The sequence below is a fragment of the Portunus trituberculatus genome, chromosome 17 (genome assembly GCF_017591435.1).
Source record: "Portunus trituberculatus isolate SZX2019 chromosome 17, ASM1759143v1, whole genome shotgun sequence".
Taxonomy (NCBI): domain Eukaryota; kingdom Metazoa; phylum Arthropoda; class Malacostraca; order Decapoda; family Portunidae; genus Portunus; species Portunus trituberculatus.
This window is the reverse complement of record NC_059271.1, coordinates 1,898,718-1,924,456: the sequence shown is the minus strand read 5'-3', so window position 1 is coordinate 1,924,456 and position 25,739 is coordinate 1,898,718. Positions and strand designations below refer to the sequence as shown.

General features: G+C 40.9%; 2 protein-coding genes across 2 annotated transcripts; one reads left to right on the top strand and one right to left on the bottom strand.

Annotated features, from left to right (window-relative positions):
- LOC123505252 (protein SPT2 homolog) lies at positions 1-9,552 on the top strand. The gene is given in 7 exon segments (XM_045256472.1): positions 1-179; positions 1,876-2,022; positions 5,955-6,059; positions 6,176-6,346; positions 6,660-7,150; positions 7,152-7,769; positions 8,617-9,552. Coding segments are annotated over 7 exon segments (1,767 nt in total). The 5' UTR covers positions 1-119; the 3' UTR covers positions 8,792-9,552.
- A 4,446-nt stretch (positions 9,553-13,998) lies between these two features.
- On the bottom strand, positions 13,999-24,318 carry LOC123505253 (RNA polymerase II-associated protein 3-like). The gene is made up of 10 exons (XM_045256473.1): positions 24,101-24,318; positions 23,060-23,260; positions 18,834-18,977; positions 18,434-18,561; positions 17,719-17,851; positions 17,145-17,492; positions 16,256-16,408; positions 15,993-16,112; positions 14,596-14,776; positions 13,999-14,245 (listed from the first exon to the last, which is right to left on the bottom strand). Exons 1-10 carry the CDS (start codon positions 24,269-24,271, stop codon positions 14,157-14,159), a joined length of 1,668 nt encoding a protein of 555 aa, XP_045112408.1. The 5' UTR covers positions 24,272-24,318; the 3' UTR covers positions 13,999-14,156.
- Between the last annotated feature and the right edge of the window lie 1,421 nt (positions 24,319-25,739).

Here is a 25,739-nt window from a genome sequence, read left to right as displayed (position 1 = left end):
TGGTCGCCATACGTGGAGGCGAGAGGAGTCGAGGGTGAGAGGCGACATTTGCATCACTGAACACCACTTTCTGCTGCAGTGCGACGCGTGGGAGGCGCCTGGGGGAAGGGAATGCAACCATGGACTTCAGCTACCTATTAGAACTAGCCAAGACCAATGATAAGGCCAACAAGGAGGAGGTGAGAGCGAAGGCGTGAGGGAGAGGTGACAGGCCGAGCTGCAACCTAACTATTTATACTGGCCTCGATTCACACTCATTTTAGCTTACGGCAGTGTGGACGCGCCGCCGGGGCTGTTGTAGGGGCGAGAATGGGCGTGTGCGTGTGTATATGTGCGTGCATGTGCGTGTGTGTGCATGTGTGTATGGGGGGGAGGTGGTAGGGTTCATTATAGAGTCATGTGCAGCCTATGTCTCTCATGTTTAGGGAGGTGTGCTTTTGGAGGGGACAAGGAGGCGATGCTACCACCCCTTACTCATGCCTTTCTACTTCCACTATTGCTGTTCTGACTGGTGGGCTGGGGGGTGGAGAACCAGGTCATAGGTCAACGATAACACCCCCCCCCATTCCACCTCCTCCCTCCCTCAAAGCTGGTCTGTTCCTGTGGGGTGCATCCTTACCTGAACATTAATAGCTCTCAATTACTGGTACTGCTGTTTTCTTGCCTTAATGTAAGAAGTAATGCTGTAATGTAATAAATGCATAAGAAAAATAAATGAATAAAAAGTAAATTGAAAGGGTTGCTGTGTTTGAGGTCTATAGCAAATTTTTGAGTGCTGTGGTCCGTGCGCTGTTGTTATAGTTGTTACTTTTGTTATGTGTTGTGTTCTTATTGATCCTTGTGTGGCTTGGCAGGTTAAAACTCTCGCTGTCTTGTGCTGTGCTATGACCTAAATTTGTTTAGTGTAATTTGGAGGGTTTCAAGTCATTTGTCCCATTCTTTTGGCTAACTCACTCTAACCTTTTCGGGGACTGGCATCTTTAGTGGGTCTTTTTGTTTAGTTTTTTTTTTTTTGTTGCTCCTGGCCAGATTTCCACTCCTACATAAAACGAAAAGAAGGAAAAAAAAGACAGGCTATGGTATTCATCCTTTTATGTGTCTCCCTTCCTCTCAACCTCCTCTCCTGGTGATCCTGCAGCAGCGAGGAGCCTTACCATATGGCACTCCTGTCTTGGGTAATTCATTGATTCCTTCTATTTGTTTATTTTCTTATCCAATCATAAACATCTGCCAAATTCAGGATCACCATGGTGTAGTGGGACCGTGTGTGCTCATGGTGCCGGGTCTCCTAAGGCATACTGCTTGGAATCCTTGCCATGGTCTGAAGTTTTTTTTTTTTTATGTAGGAAGGGCATCAGCCAAGAGCAACAAAAATAGCAATCAAAAAAGGAAAATAAAAGCCTGCTGAAGTAGGAAGGGCATAGGTTAAGGTTAAAAATGGTGGTCAGAATCAGGAGGTAAATGTCTTGAACCCTTGCTCTTGAAAGGGTTCAAGTTCAAGTATATGAGCTGCGATCAGGTTCCACAATCAAGTTTGGTCGATGTTTATCATTTGGCAGCGTACCAGAGAAGGAACTGATAAGGCAATAGGGCCAATTTTACTGTGTATTTACCATGATTTTTATGGTATAATGAAGTATTGCTAAGATCTGTTACTGGGATACAGGAAATTTGTCAAATATTTAAGTTGTAAGTCAAATTTTATTAAGATATTAGTTTCCTGTTCAAAATTAGCAGGTGATGCTTGCCAAAAACTGAGTGACGAGTGCTGCAGTACACTGGTAATGGAGGTGTGGAACTGAACACAGAGTTAATATTTCTCAATGTTGACTGCAAGCCTATCTTCTTCCACCTAATCTGCCACCACTGTTCCAGGCCTCAGTCTCGAGGTTCTCCACCAAGCTGTCTCGGCCCAAGAAGGAGGCTCGGCCAGGTCCCAAGGTGGAGGCAGTCAAGGCTGTCATTGACAAAATAGTCACCGACAAGCAGAAGGAGAATGAGGTGGCACGCAAAAAGAAGGAGGCAAGTTGACTATGTACTCCTTTATTTGTAGTAGAAATGTTTAAGTGTGTGTGTGTGTGTGTGTGTGTGTGTAATTCACCTCCTTGGGCGTCTGCTGATCACCCAGCCAGTCTTCCCCATTACGGAACAAGCTCAGAGCTCATTGACCGATCTTCAGGTAGGACTGAGACCACAACATACACCGAGAAAGCGAGGCCACAACCCCTCGAGTTACATCCCGTACCTATTTACTGCTAGGTGAACAGGGGCCACACATTAAGAGGCTTGCCCATTTGCCTCGCTGCTTACCGGGACTTGAACCCGGCCCTCTCGATTGTGAGTCGAGCGAGCTAACCACTACACTACGCGGTGTGTGTGTGTCATTTATTCATCATAACTGATCACATGCTGGATTCATATAGTTTGGTTTATAGGGTAAGGATGATATCTATCAAATACTACTTACACACACACACACACACACACACACACACACACACACACACACACACACACACATTTTTTTGGAGAATTCTAGGAGACAGGATAAGGAAATGGTATATAAAAGAGAAAGAAGAGGAAGAAGTGCAACAAGTTTAACTAAAAGTGATAAAGGCAAGAGACTAAAAATGATGTATACGAACATAGACGGTGTTTTATCAAGTAAATTAGAATTAAGAGATTATATAAAGAGAGAAGAACCGGATATTGTATGCCTGGCTGAAACAAAACTAAAATGAGGCAATCAAAATAGACTTGGATAATAGGTATAATGTATGGAGGAGAGACAGAGGGAGTAAAGGAGGAGGAGGAGTCATGATAATGTTAAGGAAGGAGATGGTGATAAACTAAGTGGAATGTGAGGAAGGAAAACCAGAAGTACTGTATGTTAGTTAATATGCATATTAATAAAAAAGAGTTAACAATCATTGTAACATGTGCCACCAAAAACACATTCATGGACCAATCAAGAATAAAAAGATATGATAGATGACACAATAAGAAGTCTAACGAGAATCATTAAAGAAAGGAGAAAAGTGATATTAGTAGATTTCAATTGTAAAGAAGTGTACTGGGAAAATTATGAGTGGTATGGGGAGAAAGATTCCTGAACCTAATGATAGATAATATGATGGACCAAAGAGTAAAGGAAACCACAAGATTTAGAGGAAACGACGAGCCAGTGAGATTGAACCTAGTTTTTACAAGGGGTATACAAATGAACGATGATATAAGATATAAGTGCCCATTGGGAAAGAGTGACCATGTAATATTAGAAATGGATATAGAAGAGGGAAAGGAAGATAGAGACGATTCATACAAAGGAGACCGATTAAATTACAGAAAGGCTGATATTGAGAATCTCAAGAACTATTTTAAAACGTAAACTGGGAGGAGATGGAAAACTCAGAGACAGTGCAAGAGAAGTATAACTTATTTTTGGAAATATACAAAACAGGAGTCAGGGAATATATCCTGAAATATAGACCTAAAGAGGAAGGAAAGAAAGATTGGTTTAATGCAAGGTGTGCCAGGGCAAAGGAGAAAAGAGATGGAACATGGAAAAGGTGGAGGAGAAATAGAAACCAGAAAATAAGGAAAACTTCAAGGCAGCGAGAAATGAATATGCTAAGATGAGGGAGGAAGAGGAAAAGAACTATGAAAAGGACATTGTCGAAAAATGTTAGGAGCAACCAAAATTGTTCTACAGATTCATAAATGGAAAAATAAGGCAAAAAGAAACAATAGAAAAGTTAAAAGGAAAGAACAGGATGGTGGAAGACATGGCAGAACTATTAAATAATAAATTCCAGGAGGTCTTTACTAAGGAATCCAAATTTGAAAGGCCACAGGGTAATAGAGAGACAATCTATATGAAAGAGATTAAAGTAACCAAGCTTGAAATAAAAGAGTTAATGAAGGAACTGGATGAAGAGAAGGCAATGGGACCGGATGAAGTCTCAGGCAGAATACTGAAAGAATGTAGGGAAGAACTAGCAAGTCCTATATACAACATCATAAAATGCTCAATAGAAAATGGAACAGTACCAGTAGAATGGAAAAGAGCTGAGGTGGTTCCCATATATAAGAGCAGAAGGAAGGAAGAACCTTTAAATTACAGACTGGTATCACTAACTAGTGTAATATGCAAGATGTGTGAAAGAATAATAAAGAAACAATGGATCGAGTTCCTTGAAGACAACAAATTAATATCAAATAGCCAATTTGGTTTTAGAAAAAGACGGTCGTGTGTAACTAATTTATTGAGTTTCTATTCTAGAATAGTTGATAGAGTACAAGAGAGAGAGGATGGGTTGACTGTATTTATTTGGATTTAAAAAAGGCATTTGACAAAGTGCCACATGCAAGATTACTGTGGAAGTTAGAGGAGAAGGGTGGCTTAAAAGGAAGCACATTGAGATGGATGGAAAATTATTTGAGGGGGAGAGAAATAAGGACGGTAGTTAAAGATATGAAGTCCAAGTGGAGAGCAGTAGACAGCGGAGTGCCACAGGGGTCAGTATTAGCACCAATACTTTTCCTCATATATATAAACGACATGCCAGAAGGAGTGAACAGCTACATAAATCTGTTTGCAGATGATACAAAACTGTGCAGAGTTATAAAGCAAAAGAGGATTGTGAAATACTGCAAGAAGACCTAAATAAGATCTGGGAATGGAGTAAAAGTGGGAAATGGAATTCAATGTGAACAAAAGCCATGTCATGGAAATGGGAAAGAGTGAAAGATGACCTGTGGGAATCTATAAGATGGGAGATGGAGTAGAACTGGAGAAAGTAAAAAGGAAAAGGACTTAGGAGTGACGATGGAAGAAAACAATCAACCAGTAAGCCATATTGATAGAATTTTCAGAGACATATAATTTGCTAAGGAATATTGGAGTAGCATTTCACTACATGGACAAAGAAATGATGAAGAAATTGATAAGTACTATAATAAGACCCAGATTGGAATATGCAGGAGTAGTGTGGACCCCTCATAAAAAGAAACACATAAGGAAGTTGGAGAGACTACAAAAATGGCTACAAGAACGGTTCCAGAATTTGAAGGGATGACATATGAGGAGAGACTAAAGGCTATGGATCTATCAATCCTGGAACAGAGAAGGAGAGAGGGATCTGATACAAGTTTATAAATTGATCAACGGAATGGACCAAGTGGATAATGAGAAACTGATCCTGAGAGAAGAATATGACATTCAAAGCACAAGATCACATAGTAAAAAGCTAAGAAAGGGAAGATGTCTGAGAGATGTTAAAAAATATAGTTTCCCACAAAGATGTGTTGAGACGTGGAACAGTTTGAGTGAAGAAGTGGTGTCAGCAACGAGTGTGGATAGTTTTAAAGAAAAATTGGATAAGTAGATATAGAGACGGGGCCACACGAGCATAAAGCCCAGGCCCTGTAAAACTACAACTAGGTAAATACACACACACACACACACACACACACCTCTTCTATTCAGGGAAGCCAGTAAGTTTTTGTTCCTTTGCAACAATGGATCCTGCCTTCATAAGTAAGTCACGTCAGTTGCTATTAGAATCACTGAAAAGCAAAGTGAATTACATGTCTTCTTTATATTTTTTCTTTCTAAAACCCTCACTGACTCTTAAAATTAAAGGTTACAGGTAATTTTCATGACATGTTCATATAGTGACTGAATTGAAAGAATGTTTTTGAAGGCGAAATATTATTTTTTTGTTTCCGATGCTCCTTGTTTATTTGAGCAAGAGGAAGAGGTGTGTGTGTGTGTGTGTGTGTGTGTGTGTGTGTGTGTGTGTGTGTGTGTGTGTGTGTGTGTGATCTTGTATAATGCAAGTGACCATTTTCTTTGTATCCATTGTTTTCCGTGTATGCTGTTTAAAATTGACTCGGGAGTCAAATCTGATAAGACAGTTTCCCTGACTAACTGCTACATATATTTACTACAGAACCTGCTGATGCTGCGAGCGCAAGACAGGAAGTCCAACAAGCGCATCAAGGCCATGATCAACATGAGCAAAGGAGCTTCCAAGTCTGTGCTGGAGGATGCCAAGGTGAGGACAGTAGACACAATGATGGTGGCAGTGTGGTGTAGTGGTGTAGTGGTACACAAGGGAAGGGAAAGATTGGGTGCATTACATGTTTAACATCACTTCCTTCTGCATCACAGGACATCACCACCGCCCATGGGGAGGAGCAATGTGATGAGGATGACTATGGCTATGAGTCCAACATGAGTCAGCAGATCTTCAGCAAACTGGCCAATCGCTACGCCAACATGCCTGAGGACGACAAGCTCAAATTTGTGCGCAACAAGAAAGGAAACATTGATGACATCAAGGTGAGTGGTGAGTGTTGTGTGGTGACCCATGATGAGTGCTGAGTGTTGTGTGGTGACCCATGATGAGTGCTGAGTGTTGTATGGTGACCCATGGTGAGTGCTGAGTGTGGTGTGATGACCCCTGGTGAGTGGTGAGTATTGTGTGGTGCCCCTGATGAGTGGTGAATCCTGGTGTGTGGTGAGTGTTGTGTGGTGACCCCTGGTGAGTACTAAATGTTGTGTGGTGCCTCTGATGAGTGGTGACACTGATGAATGTTGAGTTGTGACTTATGGCTTGTGGTGAGTAGTGAGGCTTCTGGTTGCTTCATTGCAGAGTCGCGTCATCAACACGCTGAAGAAGGAGGAGGAGGATGAGTCTGGTCCACGGCGGAGGAAGCGCAAGAGGCGAGGCAATGAGGAGGATGATGATTTCATCAATGATGGGGATGAGTACGATGGCACACCACTGGCTACCCCACACTCCTCCAAAGAGTCCAAAGATTCCAGGGGAAAAGTTGTCAACGTCAATCTAACTAATTACAAGAGTGACAAGTACAATAACTTCAAATACGGCAATGACCAGGGCAGCAAGGACGACCCAGAGAAAGAACACAAGAAGAAAGCGCGGGAGAAGAGCAAAAGCAAGGCCGCCCCGCCACCCATGAGCTTTGAGGAGCTGTTGCGTGTAGCACAAAAAAAGCACCAGGAGACTCCCATTGTACCCCCTAAGGAGGAAATGGTTCGGAGTAAGGACAAGGACAAGAAGAAAGACAATGACCGGCCCCTCACTGCCAAGGAGAAGGAAGAGCAGGAGGAAGAGAGACGAGAAACTGAGGCGCATGGGTAAACTGCCGCCCGAAAAGAAGCCGTCGCCGCCAGACGCTGAGACCGACAAACAGAAGAAAGGCGAGAAGGGCAAAGGCAAGGGTGGTGAAGGAGGCGGAAACAGCAGTGGTGGTGGTGGTAGTGGAGCCTCAAAGCTAAAGAAGGCACTGGAGGCACCGCAGCCAGAGCCCAAGGCAACCGACCGCTCCAAATATTTTGCTGTGCCATTTTCTCAGAAGCCTCGGGACACCCCAGCTGCCCCACCACCACCAAAACCCCGGCCTCCACAAAATGCACGGCCCCAAGGCTCCTCACGGCCTGCACCTCCGTACAGAGAAGGCAAACCCCAGAAACCAGCGGCTCCTCCGACCAAGGACGTGCGGCCCAACAAACCCTTCAAGCCGCCGCCGCCTCCCAAGGGTCGATCGGGACCACCTCCGGGGATGCACAGGCGGCCACAGCGGCCCCCGAGCCCCCAGGGGAAGATGCGCATTGAGAGTGATGACGAGGAAGAAGATTATGATTCTGAGATGGATGATTTTATTGATGATGGTGAGGATGAAATGGACTTTTCCAGCGAGATCAAGAGGATGTTTGGATACGATCGCAACAAATACAAGTAAGTAGGCTGGCTCCTTTACTCTTTCTTTTGATTATGTTACAGGAAATATCTAGCCAAGGGCAACAAAAAGGCCCACATAGATGCCAATCCCCATGCAGGTCCCAGAGAGTTAAAGTCAAAAGAATATCTTCAAATCTTTCTCTAATATGAGTTCAGGTTATAGGAAGATGGAAATACAGAGGCAGGTAGGGAGTTTGGATTATGGTATTTGTGCTTTCAGTCTAATAAGTCTCAAGTCTTGATGTGTGTGGATGTTAACTTTGATGGTCCTGTCCTTGTGTGGTGTATAGGAGAAGGCAGTGACTGTTAAATAGTGACCTGAGAACACACTGCCCATATCAGATTGGAGTCTGTCACATCACTGCTGCTTCCTCCTCTCCTTTTTACTTCTGTTCTCCTCCTAGCTTTGTTTATTGATGCCCTTGTATCATATATCTTTCCTTCTCTCTTTCCTTTACGTCCATCAGAACTTAACTTGTCAGCTTTCACTTACATTTCCTTTTTCCTGTCTGAATATTTCTTTGTTTTTCACACATTTTCCTGTCTGTTGTGATAAGTTGCTAATATTTCTAACTGTATCACTGCACATAGTTGTGCCATACAAAAAACCTTCATTACTGTCTGTTGGCACCAAAATGTTCACTCCACACCTTTGTAGCTGATAAATTCAGCCACTGTTTATAGTCATTCATCGTTATGGACAATGGCAAATTTGATCTCCATATATTCAGTTCATGAGCAAGGTCTCCAGTACCATGAATACTTTTGCTTGGCCACATGGTGGCACAAAATTGTCCTTCCATCCTGCTGTGCCTCCCACTCACCTTGCCTGTGTGACCTGTAGGGACGAAGACGACGACGTGGACGACATGGAGGCGTCTTTTTCCCAGATGCAGAAGGAGGAGCGGATCTCGGCCAAGATCGGCCTGAAGGAGGACCTGGAGGACATGAAGCGGGAGGAGGAGGAGAAGCGACTCAAGATGCTGCGGCTCAAACAGGCAAAAAAGGCACGGAGATGAGGGGATGCCATTTCCACCAGTGTGTTTGTGTGTGTGTGTGTGTGTGTGTGTGTGTGTATGTGTGTATAGTGACATAGTTGTAGTGAACAGTCCTTGAGCAATGCTCATAGTGCTCTGTTGTTTGTCTCTATCTATCCTGCCTTTCTTTACATTGTGAGCACCCATTGGTGCAATTCATTCTTTCATTCCATTCAAAATGTCAGTGCATCTGTGTTGAAATCCATATATATTTCTTGTCATCACTCGTCACCCATGCATCTAGTCTTAATATTCTTCTTATGTAAATGTGGAGAGAGAGAGAGAGAGAGAGAGAGAGAGAGAGAGAGAGAGAGACATTTGGCTGTGCACACGTGCATGTGTTTGTACATTATTTTATGTGAATTAAGTGCCTGCATGACCATAAAAGCATCACCTTTGTCTTAATCTTAAGTGAGGATGTTGGAGGCTCTGAATTTCCTGCTTAAATTCACTGTGTTTCTCCTTGTCATGTGATACCTGCTTGTCTGACACTGAGCTGCTGAGTTGCTCGTCAGGCTCAGGTGGTGATGCTGGAGACATGCTGGGTTGATGGATTGAGGTTGCCTGTGAATGGTGTAGAGATACTTTTATCCTGGACAGTAGAAATGTTGTCAGCTTTTCCTTCATTGATTTGCTAGTTTTCTTTTTACAGATTAGGATGTGAATTGATGTTCAGTCTCCAAGACAAACTGGGAGTCAGCATTCAGGGACATGTGCCAATATCAATAATTAAGAAAATACCATTTTCTTCTCCTTTGCCTCAACATAGCTGTGGTTCATTGTGTCAGGCTTGTCATAATCCCACATTTTGTGGATTCACTCATTGCTAGAGGCAAGATATGGATGGTTATTAGAGATGGAGAATTTTAACATCTTAACACACACAATGAAAGTTGAGTGTGCATCATGTCTACACCTTTTTTTTTTTTTTTTTTTCCCATCATCATATATCAGGCAGACATTCCCACACGAGAAGTAACTGAAACACATATGCACAAATGCATTACACACACACACACACACACACACACACACACACACACACACACACACACACACACACACACACCTAGATTGGAATATGCAGGAGTTGTGTGGACCCCCCATAAAAAGAAACACATAAGGAAATTGGAGAGACTACAAAAAATGGCTACAAGAATGGTTCCAGAATTTAAAGGGATGACATATGAGGAGAGACTAAAAGCAATGGATCTACCAACCCTGGAACACAGAAGAGAGAGAGGGGATCTGATACAAGTTTATAAATTGATTAACGGAATGGATCAAGTGGATAATGAGAAACTAATCCTGAGAGAAGAATATGACATTAGAAGCACAAGATCGCATAGTAAGAAACTGAGGAAGGGAAGATGTCTGAGAGATGTTAATAAATTTAGTTTCCCGCAAAGATGTGTTGAGACTTGGAACAGTTTGAGTGAGGAAGTGGTGTTAGCAAAGAGTGTACATAGTTTTAAAGAAAAATTGGATAAGTGTAGATATGGAGATGGGGCCACACGAGCATAAAGCCCAGGCCCTGTAAAACTACAACTAGGTAAATACATACATGTAGCCCCAGTGCCTGTACAAACATTGCCCGTAGATATCCAAGCCTTGGTTACTCCAGCTGTTAATGAACATTTTCAACATTTTGGTTATTGTATGGAGTTTGTGACCTTAGAAGGCAGGTCTGGGCTCCTCCAGGTTCTTCAAACTCTCAAAACAAGAGGTCAGATTCTGTTAAAATTGCTTCTTCAGGTTTGTTACATATTAAGCATGTTATGCAAATAAGTTATTTTATTTATTGAAGCTAACTGAGTTTGAAGATTTATTGTTGTATATTATTTAATTTTTTAAGTATTTAGTTGTAACCATATGTGTCTGAAGTGACACTGATGCTATCAGCTTGCACAGCCTTTTTTGGTTTTTCTGTTGAAGTTCTCTGTGAGAGCAATTATACTTAGTTGAGCAATGCTCACTCTAGTCTGCCTGTTGATTCTTCAGTTGATGAAATTTTGTCAAGAGGTGGCACACTGTTGTTAGAAAGATAAAAGTGATTGTTAACATTGCAAAACTCAGAAGTGTTCTTTCTCTTATCCAATCTTAATGTGTAAAAGCTAACCATTTGCTTGAAGGGGCCATTTAACTAATGTAAATACCAAAAAGATGGAAAAATTGTAAATAGATTGGTGATGAGTGATAAGCTTTTACAACAAACATTCATCTTGTTTCCACATCACAAACTGTTTTTGTTGATCAGATAGAATTCAAGTGTATTAGAGGATACACCGGCACATAGTCTGAAGTTGAGTAAACAATAACCAAAGGCTGAAATAGTGACAAGAAGCTACTGAGGTGGCATGAATGGCACAACAAAGCAAAAATAAGACTGTTTATGCATTGATACTTAGGCAAAGATTTTCTGCTCTCAGTATGCTCCCTTATCATGAACTTCAAATTCTATCCTAAGTAACTATGTATGATTGACAACAGTTTCAAATGAAGTTTTGAGCCTTAGTCTAGTATTGTGCTATGGAGTAGCTGTGGTTGCTACTGGACAGTTTGACTCAAGAAGTTAATGATGAAAATAAATTCCTCAATCACCTAAATTTTTAAGAACACTCACTTTGGTTGTTTTAAAGTATGTTTACTTTTATTACTTTTTGACTTTATAAAGTTCTAGCAACACTGTAAGAGTAAATAAGGTAAACCTCAGCTGTAATGTAATATTACCACAACTATACATTCTTCTTTCTTCCTTGCCAATATTGTATTTGCTGACACTCATGATGGTTATGGCTTGAGGTCATGAGGTATTTGTGAGCACCTGGATTGGAGGAAAATATCTTGGCTCAGTGTTGATTTTCAAGATAACTGTGTACTACCTTACACCTTGAGGTGAGACTGATATTATTCTAGATCTTGTATGATTTGCTTATAATTGAAGACATAAATCTTTCATGTCAAGCATAGGACTAGTTAAATGTATAATTTAACACTCCATTAATTACTACTTAGAGATTATGATGTGGCACTGGTGCCCAGTTGTAATGGAGTATTAGCAAACATGTTACTTCAGGAACAGCATCAATATAACCATTCCCCCTGTATGACAGATTTGCTGGCTCAGTTCATTGAGGAGCACAAAGTTGTTGTAACAGCTCTCAGTTGTATCCTAATATCCAGTAATTATTTGCTTCAATATGCAAATAAAAAAAATAGCTGTGACACTTTGCCAACCTAGGCAGTCACTGTACCACATTTGAACACAAGTGATGTGTGGTGAGGGGCTCTGGCTCCAGCTCAGTGGTGGCAGCTGTGTTGTGTTTGCAGTTGTTGCACAAAGTGCTGATTTGGTTGTTGTTGGACACTAGTAGGTAGAAGCTAGCAAGTTGGTGCAAGAAAGTACTGTGTATATTGCATTTACAATCTGCCTTATGCTGATGTGTACTTAATAGAATCAAGGACAAGGCAGGTACAAACCACATCACTCCAAGTTTTTGACCAGCAAGTGTGTGTGTGTGTGTGTGTGTATGTGTGTGTGTGTGTGTGTGTGTGTGTGTGTGTGTGTGTGTGTGTGTGTGTGTGTGTGTGCATACAGAAGTGTATGGCAGTATGTTTCTACATAGGTGATATGAGTAGAGGTAGTAAGTGTTTGTCATACTGGATTACTTAATTTGTTGTCTTTATGAAGTTTATATTATATAAATATATATATATCTATATTTATATATCCTGATAACTTTTTTCATTAATTTCTTCGATGAGCAGTTGTGTGACGCCTCACCTGACTTGTACACTGACACGTTACGGGGCAGTTGGTTCAGATGGAGAGGTTTACTGTGATACGTGTTACATCTGGAAGGAAATTAGCAGGAAATCTTAGCGCTGGAGTGCAAGTGTTACCGTATTTTACGGCTTGCAAGACGCACCCTAATATTTGAAAGAAATTTCTAAGAAAAAAAAAAGTCATTCTCATACAAGAACGCATTCACCATATACCCGACCACTGAACACAAAAAACATCAGAAGCAAGGAGTTTGCAAGACACTATTGTTTCACCACTCATTACAAATTTAAAACTATGTAAATAAAAACACCAAAGGTAAATACATATACACAGTGAAACAGTCCATCTCTTGTTTTAGTGGCGGGCGATGGCATGTTTTGGACCTGTTGTTTACTTTATGGAATCACTTGTCCGATCGCCGAAACTGAACACGTCAGTGCTGCAGTTTGTATTTATTTTATTTTGCAGTCGTGCTTCATAGGCTTTATCAATGTGAATACAATTCACAAGTGGAGTTTTGACTCTTGCTTGAATGAGTAAGCCACTTGGATGTTATATTAATAAAGGTATAAAGGCACCTGGCATGATGTGTGTGCGTTCATGTGCATGTATGTGTGTGTTGCAATGAGACGAGGGCGCCCGTTTTCTCCACACGCTGAGTAGGCTGCAGGAAGGATTATGGTATTGTAAATACTTGTAACACCTATGTACTGAGTTTACATAATATAAAAGGCCAAATTAAATGGTACTTAAGCTAACATCATAATGTAATGACTCAACATACAAATCCAGGTCGCTATCTGTCAAGTGTCCAAGCTCACTTGAGGTTGGATGCTGCCTTACAATACAACATTCATCTTGGAAGACACACTAGTATTTTTCAGGGTAGTTTTTAGGAAAAAAAGTGTGTCTTGTAAGCCGTAAAATACGGTATATATTTATAAGAAACGCCTGTGATGGTGAGCTTGTCAAGTGTATTCTGATCCCAGAAAAGTTGTTACTGTAAATTATTTAATCTTACCAGGAGCACCTGCACCTGAAGAGTGTTATTACAACTGCAAGTGTGTATGTAAGGTAATTCAGTTGTTTGTGGTGTTGATGTACAAACTTTTCTGCAGCACCAAAACAAACTGAAAGATGAAAGTGAGAAGTGATACGATGAGCCAGTCCTTGGCAATCACCTCAAATCACAACAGACAGACAGATCTGCCTTACATATCTGTATATCCTATCATGCACTTTTCTTGAATATAATAAAAGTTAAGTACACCATCCTGTTATTAAACTAAAAATGCCTTCAATAGTTTAAGTGAGCATTATGTTGTATCTTCATAGACTAATGCTCTCAGCTTAAAAACTAAGTATTCTTGAATTTTGGTTAACAGGACTGGTGAGCTACAACTTTACTTTGAATGTTTATTAAGGCAAATAATTCATAGTGGTTCAATGATGATCCAGAAGGATGTAAAAAGAAAAAAAAAATGCTCTGATTTACAAGTGTGATGCGTGAGGAAATTAACTTGCAGCGGTGATGAGCAAATACTGGAGTGCCGATCCTTCCTAAGATGACTCAATGGCTGCCTTGAGCTCCTCCATCTTTGTTCTGTGATCTTCAACTTGCTGGCATTTTGAAGTCAAATTGAGAAAAACTGAAAGAGAAAATAATCATTCATAATATTTATTTTCACTAGATAGGAATAAAGATGTGACACACCAAACCTGAGCACAAAGAGTGACAATAACTCATTCTTCTAGCCCCAATGCAGCAAGGTCAGAAAACGTCAGAAGAGAAAAATTAACTTTGCCACATACTCTTCTCACTAGTATACTAAGAGACCTTCCCCCTCCAATGCTGCAATCAACCTCACCACAACACTCTTCTCTCTGTCACATCACCAACACACCTCACCACATGGCTACTTACCAATAACTACAGAAAAACAAACTCAAGAAGAATCCTGTCTCAGAAACTATAACAAACTGAAGCATGGGATCCCACCTTGCTTATGGTCAGCTTCCAGGAACATGAGATTGATGGAGAAGCCATGTGACACTGAGAGGGCAGAGAGGTACTGAGCTGCCAAAGAAGGTGACACTTCCTCTCTCAACAGAACCTTTGCTACCTCCACCAACATACCAGTCTCCAGGTCAACAGTGCGGAAGAAGGCTGGAGGAATCATCTGTGGGATGTAGGAATGTTTAAGTGCCTGAAAGTTCCTGAACAATAATATGTTTACCTTTGAAAACATTAAAGAAACTCATATGTACATTGATAAAAGGCATCCTCAGAAAGCCAGCAATGCCAAGGTACAAGTTGTGCACAGGTGAACCAAGAAAATGGTTGGTGATCTTGGAACATCTGTATATAGTGACGAATGGTTCTTGATTACAATTTGATGGTGGATGATAGTTTTGATTGCAGAAAATAGGCGATTAATCATATCTCATAAATGTTGGATAGTGTGAGCAAAAGAATGTTGGTCTATAGTCTCTACTCTAAAAAGGCTCCTGGGTCTCACTATGAATGGTGCCCCAGAGGAATGTGTAGTTCTTAAATATTGAGGAAAACTGAAGCTATCCTGTTGATCAAAAGAAAATAAGAATTATTCACCAAAAATCAATTACATCATCAATAAGCTACAATATGTTTTAAACACAGCAGCCACTTTAGAATAGAATAGACAGACTATAGTATATAAAAAAATCAGTCCTGTTATAAACTGAGTTTGACAGACTGATTAATGGATGTCATGGTATTGATCAAATATGGCAATCTGGTAAGATTTGGTTGCCAAGTTAGGGAGGAAAGTCTGTGACAAGTAAAATAAATGATAAACAGTTTGTGTGAGGGCAGTGAAAGGATAGAACTGCAGTAACTGAATGAAAACAGTTTGTGTGAGGGCAGTGAAAGGATAGAACTGCAGTAACTGAATGAGAGCAAGTACAGAATTTTGTCACAGCTATTCTCTGGATAGTTATAAGCAAACAACATCAAGATTGACAACTTCACTGAAGTAAATAGTAATTAATAAAGAGAAGCACAGATAAAGGATATATATATATATATATATATATATATATATATATATATATATATATATATATATATATATATATATATATATATATATATATATATATATATATAAAATTTTCTACAGCTAATGTTGACACTCATGTAACCATTAATATTTTGCTTTTTGTACTTCTACATCTGTTCTCTTTAGCAAAGTTAAATAAAACCAACATATGTATTGCATTAATTATTCACAGATAGCCTAAGCAAGATACTCTTGATGGATTGACCAACATCTTTGGTGGACAAAGGCAATAATGACAGACAATCAAGGAATGCCATGATACTTGAGCACAAACAACAAGATCACAGATGACAACCTTAAGATATTCACAGGCTGCCTCTGTTTGGTTTGAGAGTCGATGCCAGTCTTGGGTGAACTGGTGTGAAGTTTTTGGCACTGATGGCACAAATGGTTTACTGCTCACCAACGCTGATGTCTGGAAAATACATTCAAATTAGTGCTTTTGATGATAGTTCAAGAAAATACAGTAAGTGAACACAAGATTTTAAGACAGCACACATATTTTTATCCAATTTGATCATGTATTTCACAACCTGTAATGTGCCTTTGTGTCAGTACCTTTGTGGGTGATGCTGCCTTCCTTTCCTTGGTCTTGTCCTGCTGACCACCACCACCCCCACTGGTGTCAGCCATTTTTGCCTCCACCACAGGCTTCTTCTTCATGTCCTCCCATGTGCCAATGTCCTTAACAGGTATCCTTCTCAGTGGCTTCTGTAACAATCATACCAAACTTAATTAACTGCTATGAAATTCCTGTGATAAAAGATAAATAGTTTGCCATTTATCATCTCAGCAGAACTTGAACTATCCACTCTTTTGTTCACACACACACACACACACACACACACACACACACACGGCCCGGTAGCTCAGTGGTTAGAGCGCTGGCTTCACAGGCCAGATGACCGGGGTTCAATTCCCCGGCCGGGTGGAGATATTTGGGTGTGTCTCCTTTCACGTGTAGCCCCTGTTCACCTAGCAGTGAGTAGGTACGGGATGTAAATCGAGGAGTTGTGACCTTGTTGTCCCGGTGTGTGGTGTGTGCCTGGTCTCAGACCTATCCCAAGATCAGAAATAATGAGCTCTGAGCTCGTTCCATAGGGTAACGTCTGGCTGTCTCGTTAGAGACTGCAGCAGATCAAACAGTGAATTACACACACACTAGAGCTGAAGGGTGCTCAGATACATGGATTCAATTTCTGGCCACAGTCTGAGGTTAGGATGAACATACGGACATACACTTGGAGGTAACAGTTCCAAATGCCAAATCAGTCCTCTATTAGAAAGCACAGTCACAGTCATGGGTCATCAGCAAATTCCAAATGTACAAATACTGGGCAAAGGAGAAGAAAAATGCTTGACAACCAACTCAGTAAGAACTACACAACTCACACCAAGAAGGGAAAAAACTGACACACATAGGTAGAGTGGCACCTAATGGTCTCACCTTAGACCTGAGATGAGGTGGCTTCACAATGGGCAGGATCTGGTTGGCTTTGGGTGGTGCTTTGTCCTCCTGACTACTATTGACTTCAATAATCTTCATCTTTTTCCCATTTTCTTTCCTCTTGTGGGAAGTTGCCTGTACTGCCTCGCTCTGTTCATTTCCCTTACCAGCAGCCACTCCTTCCTTCTTTGTCTCTGGGGCATCTTGAGCAACCTTCTCCTTCCCAAGTCTATTGTTCTTAACCTCTTGTTCTGTGCTTGTCTTATTCTCCTCTCGGCTGCTTGCCATGCCACGTAACCTTTCGAGTTCCCTCTTGGCTTCCTTATTGCCTGGCTCCATCTCCAACACCTGACATGGATAAAACACTACATGAAATATTTTTATCATTTACACATTGTTCATGCTTGTCAACAAACTGCCTTGTTCCATATATATCTATCCTTCATGTATCTATGTATATATAAGAAAAATATCAGTCTCCTTTTGTATAAGCAGATTAGCAGCACAACACCCCATCCAGGAAGTGACATGCCTGCACCCCTATACCTGCTCTCCCTCTGTATGCCATTCTTACCTTGAGACAATCCCGTCGTGCCAGCTCCTCCTTGCCAAGGTTGAGTCGTGCAGTGGCCCTGCGCAGGTACCCCTTGATGTAGTCACAGTCCAGCTTCAGACACCTGTTACAATCAGCCTCTGCTGCTGTGTACCTGTGGCCAGCAGGAATGTACATTAATCCCATTATTACTCTTCCTTAGTTCATTCTGTGTTTTTGACTTATATAAAATAAACACACTAATATTATAAACATCAAGCTAAGGCTTATGACAATGGAGTGATGAGAGAGAGAGAGAGAGAATGAGCTAAGGACATGCAGACTAAATAGCAAATATAATATAATTAGCACCTTAAGATAGACAAAGAGCTCTGGGTAAATAAGTGTGAAGGACAACACAGGGAAGAACAGTTATACTTGACTATCTCTAATGATTTAACACTAGACTTGAACTAATGATGACCTAGTGTCAAAATGTTACAGATAACAAAGTAGTAAGACCATTTACCATGTGTTTCCCTACACCACTTATTCCACTCTATACACTACATAACTTCTTAATGTCTGGAAATTCACACACACACACACACACACACACACACACACACACACACCAATAGGGAATGTTTTAACCTGAACAAAGAAAAACAAAGAGAAAGGTAAGTTTGTGCATTCTCCATTCTGATACCTAAAGTAATAATTCCACAATACATAGCAAGAATGCTACAGCACTAACTTCTTCAACTTGATGTACGCCATGGCCCTGTTGGCCGGGAGCAGGGGATTGGTGGGGTCAAGGGCCATTCCTTGTGTGTACTTGGCCACAGCATCTTCCAGGCGTCCCTTGCTGTATAGTTTGTTGCCCTGTCAAGACACTGGCGGTGAATGACTGAATAAAAGCTGCTTCTAACTCGTCTCATAGTCTCTTAGGTGATGTGGTGGCTTCTATAGTCATATGTTACATGTTAGTGAGACTTACTGTGAATATCAATCATTTCTTTAGCACTCGTTTGTGTTGCAGCCTCTGTAGTACACATGACATTAGCTAAATAGATACATACATACACTGTTCAAAAAAACACTCAAGAAAATCACAGAAAAGATGAGAGAGAGAGAGAGAGAGAGACCCAGCTCACCTCCTCCTTCAGAGCAGTGGCACGTTCTTTCTTATTCGCTGGTAGGATATTGACAGGTGGTGTGGTCTTTGGGCTAGGCTGCTTGTGTTCCTCCTTTTCCTCCTCCTTCTCCTCCTCTGATGACGATGATTGCAGAGCCTTGTCCTGACCCCCCAATACACAAGATATAAGTCACCCACACTACTCCATAGTTAAATATAATCAATGACAAAGTTTTCTCCAAGTTACTACCACATTTTCTTTTGATCTGTTCTTTCACCACAGATACGAAGATAGTCAGTGATGATGATAATAACACTAATAATAAAGGGAAGTCCTAATGATACAAGTAATTACGTTGCATTTGCGCATACAATCATATATGAGCACAATCTTCATCACTCAAACAGAATATTAAATAACAGTTATCATCGATCTACTTATATTCCATACTGGCTACTCCACAATAAATGGCCTAACGGAAGCACTGCACACACACACACACACACACGGTCTCAGTCCTACCCGAAGATCGGTCTATGAGCTCTGAGCTCGCTCCGTAATGGGGAAGACTGGCTGGGCGACCAGCAGATGACCGAGATGAATTTCACACACACACACACACACACACACACACACACACACACACACTCGACTCACACTCGAGAGGGTCCAGGTTCGAGTCCCAGAGGCGGCGAGGCAAATGGGCAAGCCTCTTAATGTGTGGTCCCTGTTCACCTAGCAGTAAATAGGTACGGGATGTAACTCGAGGGGTTGTGGCCTCGCTTTCCCAGTGTGTGGAGTGTGTTGTGGTCTTAGTCCTACCCGAAGATCGGTCTATGAGCCCTGAGCTCGCTCCATAATGGGGAAGACTGGCTGGGTGACCAGCAGACGACCGAGGTGGTGAATCACACACACACACACACACACACACACACACACACACACACACACAGTAGAAAGGACTAAAGAAACTTACATATGAGCGAAATGTAATGTATTCCAACATAAATGGAGTGATATCGGGGATTTTAGAACTCAACGATTACTTGAGGGACAAGAACCCAGATATTGTGGGTCTTACTGAAACAAAACTGAGAGAGGGAGAAGACCTGATGAAGGTTGGAGAAGGAAATATAACGTTTGGAAAAGAAATAGAGTAGGTAAGATGGGAGGAGGAGTGATGTTGCTGGTTAAAAAGATATAAAGGTGGATCAAGTGAAAAAGGTATGGGAAAGGCAGAAGTGCTAAAGATCAGAGCAGAAACTAATGAAGGAAAAAGAGGCACTACATAGTGGTGTACGTACCACCTAAGACAAATGCATGGTCAGTACAGGAATATGAAGAAATGATAAGTGATACAGGAACATGTCTGGAAGAAATGTTGGGTGGCTGTGAACGAACTATAATGATGGGAGATTTTAATTGTAAAGAGGTGTGTTGGGAGGACTGGTCAATGGAAGGATCAGAGACAACATGGGGAAATACACTATTGACACTGGCAATGGAAAATGTGTTAACTCAGTGGGTCAAAGAAGATACTAGGTTTGGAGGAGAGGAGCATCGTCAAGACTGGACTTGGTCTTTAGTACAGAGCCAATGGTCATTGAGGAGATGAGGGTGGAGTGCCCTTTAGCAAGAGTGATCATGCAGTTTTGGAGTTCAAGGTGATAGACGAAGAGAAATCTAGAAGAAATGAAGAATATAAAGTGGGAAGATGGAATTATGCCAAGACAGATTTTGGAAACCTAAAGAAATTCTTTCAAGAGACAAATTGGATGAAATTCAAGAGTGCTAAGGAGCAAATGAAAAGTGGAAGGAATTTATAAAAATATACAAAGAAGGTGAGAAAAATTTGTACCAATAAGACAACATAGAAGTTGGAAAGCAGGACTGGTTTAACGATAGATGTGAAAAGGCTAGAACAAGAAAAGAGGATGCATGGAAGAGGTGGAGAAGGAAAAGACGGATTAAGCAGTGGGAAAGTTACAAAAGAGCAAGAAATGAATATGTGTTGATTAGAAGAGAAGAAAGAAAGAAACAAGAAAAGGATATAATTGATAAATGTAAAGACCAACCAAGGCTTTTTACAGACATGTGAACAACAACATCAAAAATAGAAAGTATTGAAAGTTTAGAAGTAAATGGAGTATACAGTGAAGATCCCAGGGAAATGGCAGAGGCTATGAATGGATGCTTTCGGAAGGTATTCACAAAGGAGACTGCTTTTGACAAACCACTGGTAATGGAACAGAAAGGGATTATGAAGGAGTTTCAAGTAACTGTGGAGGAGATCAAGAACATGATGGGGAGTTTAGAAGTGAGAAAAGCTGTGGGACCTGATGGGGTATCAGGATGGATTTTAAGAGAATGCAGGGAGCAATTGGCAGAAAAAGTTTGTGAAGTAATTGATGCCTCATTAAGGGAAGGTGTAGTGCCCCAAGACTGGAAAAGAGCTAACATTGTCCCAATCTATAAATCAGGTAACAAGAGAGACCCATTGAACTATAGACCAGTGTCACTTACAAGTGTGGTAGCTAAGATGTGTGAGAGGGTGGTGAAGAATAGATGGACAGACTTCTTGGAGAAAAATGACATACTTTGTGAGTGTCAATTTGGTTTTAGGAAAGAGGCGTTCATGCACGACAAACCTGATATGTTACTATTCGAGGGTGATAGATGTAATACAGGAAAGAGATGGTTGGGCTGATGGAATATATCTGGATTTAAAAAAGGCCTTTGATAAGGTACCACACCAGAGACTGATCTGGAAACTTGAAATGGTAGGAGGAGTGCATGGCAGTTTACTAAAATGGATGGAAGACTTTTGGTAGGAAGAGAAATGAGAACAATAATTAAGGACAGACCATCAGAATGGGGATTGGTGGAGAGTGGAGTTCCACAGGGATCAGTGTTGGCACCAGTAATGTTCGCAGTCTACATAAATGACATGGTGGATGGGGTGTCCAGTTATGTGAGCCTATTTGCAGGCGATGCAAAATTGTTAAGAAAAGTGAGATGTGACAAAGATTGCGAACTACTCCAGGAAGACTTGGACAGAATATGGAAATGGAGCTGTACATGGCAAATGGAGTTCAACACGACAAAATGCAAGAAAATAGAGTTTGGCAAGAGTGAAAGAAGAATCAGGAGTATGTACAAGATAGGAAATGAAGACATAAAACCAGTCATGAAGAAAAAGACCTTGGGGTGACAATTACCAATGACCTATCGCCAGAGAGACATATAAACAAAATAATTGGAGAAGTATTGAACTTATTGAGGAACATAAGAGTGGCGTTCGTATATCTAGATGAAGAAATGATGAAGAAAATAATTACTGCAATGATAAGACCGAGGCTTGAATATGCAACAATACAGTGGGCTCGAACTTAAAGAAACACATAAGGAAACTAGAGAAAGTACAGAGGGCTGCAACAAAATGGTGCCTGACTTAAGAGATTTGACTTATGAAGACAGACTGAAAAGAATGCAACTTCCAACCCTGGAAAACAGAAGAAAGGGAGACCTGATAGCAATATACAGAGTGATGATTGGCATGGAAAAAATGGATAGGGAAGATCTGTGTATGTGGAATGGAAGAATGTCGAGAGGGCATGGGAAAAAACTAAAAATGGCCACTTATAGGAGAGATGTGAAAAAATATAGCTTCCCTCATAGAAGGGTGGAAGCATGGAATAGTTTAGACGTGGAAGTGGTCAACGCAAGGAATATTCATGATTTTAAGAAAAAGCTGGACATTAATAGATATGGAGACGGGACAACACGAGCATAGCTCTTTTCCCGTATGTTACAATTAGGTAAATACAATTAGGTAAATACACACACCGCGTAGTGTAGTGGTTAGCATGCTCGGCTCACAATCGAGAGGACCCAGGTTCGAGTCCCGGGAAGCGGCGAGATAAATAGGAAACTTCTTAATGTGTAGGCCTTGTTCACCTAGCAGTAAATAGGTACGGCGTATAACTCAAGGGGTTGTGGCCTCGTTTTCCCGGTGTGTGGAGTGTGTACTGTGGTCTCAGTCCTACTTGATGATCGGTCTATGAGCTCTGAGCTCGCTCCGTAATGGGGAAGACTGGCTGAGTGACCAGCATGCGACTGTGGTGAATTACACACACACAATCATTCACACTTTTCAAATCCAACATTTGTCCAATACAGACAAACTAATGACAATTATATAAATGTCAGTACTTGCAACTGCTACTGTCACTACCACCACCCACCACGTCAAATTTGTCCCATGCAGCATAGTCACAAGGCAGCCTCTTTGTGTTTTTCTTGTTGTTTTTGTCATTCATTATCGTTTGTTTATTGTTCTCCATCTGCTTGTTCATCTCCACTTGTTTGTTGTTCTCCGTCTGTTTCAAGATGGACTTGGCTGAGCCCTGGTGGCTTTTTGACCGCACAGGGTGAGCTGTGGGGCTCTGGAACAATTAAAAAATCAAATAGAGGACCTTTTAAGCTGTTATCACATTAACCATGGAAGTCGTGACAGGAAACCATACAAATCCAGCACAAGTAAACCTCTCAAGTACCTAATTCTTTGCTATGTCACTGTAATTACTAACATGAACTCAAGCAGTGACTTCCTAGCTAAAAGGGAGGTGCTGTGGCCTTGAGCATCACCCTAGAGACTCTTTAACAAGCTTATAATAATCTTTTAGAACATTTTAGAGAGAAAGAAATAACAATATTCTTCTCAACATTAGCGATCTTATTTATCTTTTAACCCCCTCTTTCCCATCACAGTGGTGTTGGACATGTGATGACTCTCCTCCACTGTCTTCCAACATGTGCAAGCTCCTCATACACTCCCAGCACTAGCAATATAAAAAAATAAATAAAACTGCTTCAGTTCCCCATGTTCTCAGAATTAACAAATTTTGCTTGGAATACCTCCATCTGAGGGTTGGGTTTGTTTAGGGTTAGATATATTCACTTCATTATGATCTTGAAGCTTTTCTGTTGTTCTCTATGATTGTGATGGATGCAATAGTGACTGATGACGGAAAAAGACCCTCACCATAACGAGAAATAGCTTATCCCTTCATTGTCTATATCATGACTTGGAAAAAAAAAAGTGGAAATAAAGTCTTTCTTGAAATTATCAAGCTAAAGTTATATCCATGATAGCCGTTTGGCCTACTAGAGCAAGAGGAGCACGCCTGCGTCCCTTGACAGGCACGTCACCAAGACAACCCCTGCAGAAACACTTGGGCTACACGTCTACCTCCTGCCGTGGCCCGTGGTAGGTTATCACTCACCTCGTCACTGTTTGCCTTGTCTTTACTACTGGACTGACTGGCCAGCCTCTGGTCCACCTCCTTCATCTCCTTTTCCCAGTTCTTCAGGTCTGCCAGGAAGTCATGCAGCTCCTCCGTGTTGTCTTTTAAATTTTTCTGAAGGATAAGTGACGACTGTACACCTCTGTCCATCTTGCGTGTTTACTTCACGTTTGCGGCACGGTAGGGTTGCCATTGATTGCAACTATTGTTTGCCACACATAAAGGGCACACGCTGTGTTTTCATAACCTTTTGTGTTATTGGCATTTTTTTGGGACAGCCTGTAATAATTTCCAATATAATAGTGAGGAAATGACACGATCATATTAGAGGAACGTATCCATTCAGCACTGAAACGCATTTTTACCATGAGTTTTGACTATGATTAGACGATTTCATTGATATTAGGAAGAGTCTATGGAGATCAGAAGATTAAGGGCCACTGAGTCTTCACTATTTCAATCTCCACATAAGTTTCCCACATAAGATGCAGATCACTAATGTAGAAACCAGAATGAAAATAAAAACGCGTCATGGTGGTACGAGGTGAATGTGTTAAAGAGTAAAATTCTGAATGAGTTCATTAATAGCAGCGCTGCTTTCCATGAGTTCTCTCTCCCTTCACTGACATACTGGTGCACTAGGCTTTAATTTTGATAATGATATCCACCTAGAACAACTGTAAAGGCAGTGCTACGCCATACTCATCCTGATAGTCATGGAGATACGTCCTAATCCTTCTGCTTTGTGTTGTTCAGAGTTGGAGTAATTGCAATTCAAATTATCATTTATCTTAAGAGAGAGAGAGAGAGAGAGAGAGTAAGGCTTACATATGGTATGCCATATAGAAAACATGCATGTCTCTAAATCAATAGCAGTAGTAATACCAGTAGTAGTAGTAATAGTATAATAGTAGTAGTAGTAGTAGTAGTAGTAGTAGAAGCAGCATCAGTAATTACCCCTGAGAAGAAATACAGGAAAATATACAGGCTAATTTCGATAAAATACGCTACCGGGATGGTGGGTGACTGCCGCATTTCACTAACTCTGCGCCAGAAATCACCAGTTTTCATAATTGTTCTCATGATTGCATGTCTGCGTTACTTAGAAGGATGTTTGTGGTTTACAAGAAAATATTTAAGGATTTCTAATGGTTCTTCAAAGGTCTACAAGGGATTTTAAGGATTCATATAAGTGTTTTAAAAGTTTTCAAGGATGCTTTCACTCTCTCTCTCTCTCTCTCTCTCTAGATACTACTACTATTACAAAAAAATAACTATTACTACTATTGTTATTATCACTGCTACTACACAGAGATTTTGTTTTATTATAATCCCATTTGAACATCTCTAACTTGGAGGAATCTTTGAGAGGGAAGTCAGTGAGTGTTGGAGTACATAATATTTTTGATAATAATAATCAGTGTACAGGACAGTCTGAAGAGAACAGTTGTGTAGCAACCTTCTGTGCATTGAATAAGAAAGTATAGAATAGTGTTAGAAATGCAGTTTTTGAGCATATTTTGACCAGCTCATGAGGAAGTAAGGTTGTGATCAGCACTGCAAATTATATTATAGATTTCAGCATCATAGACCTGACTTTACATTATTTCACATATAT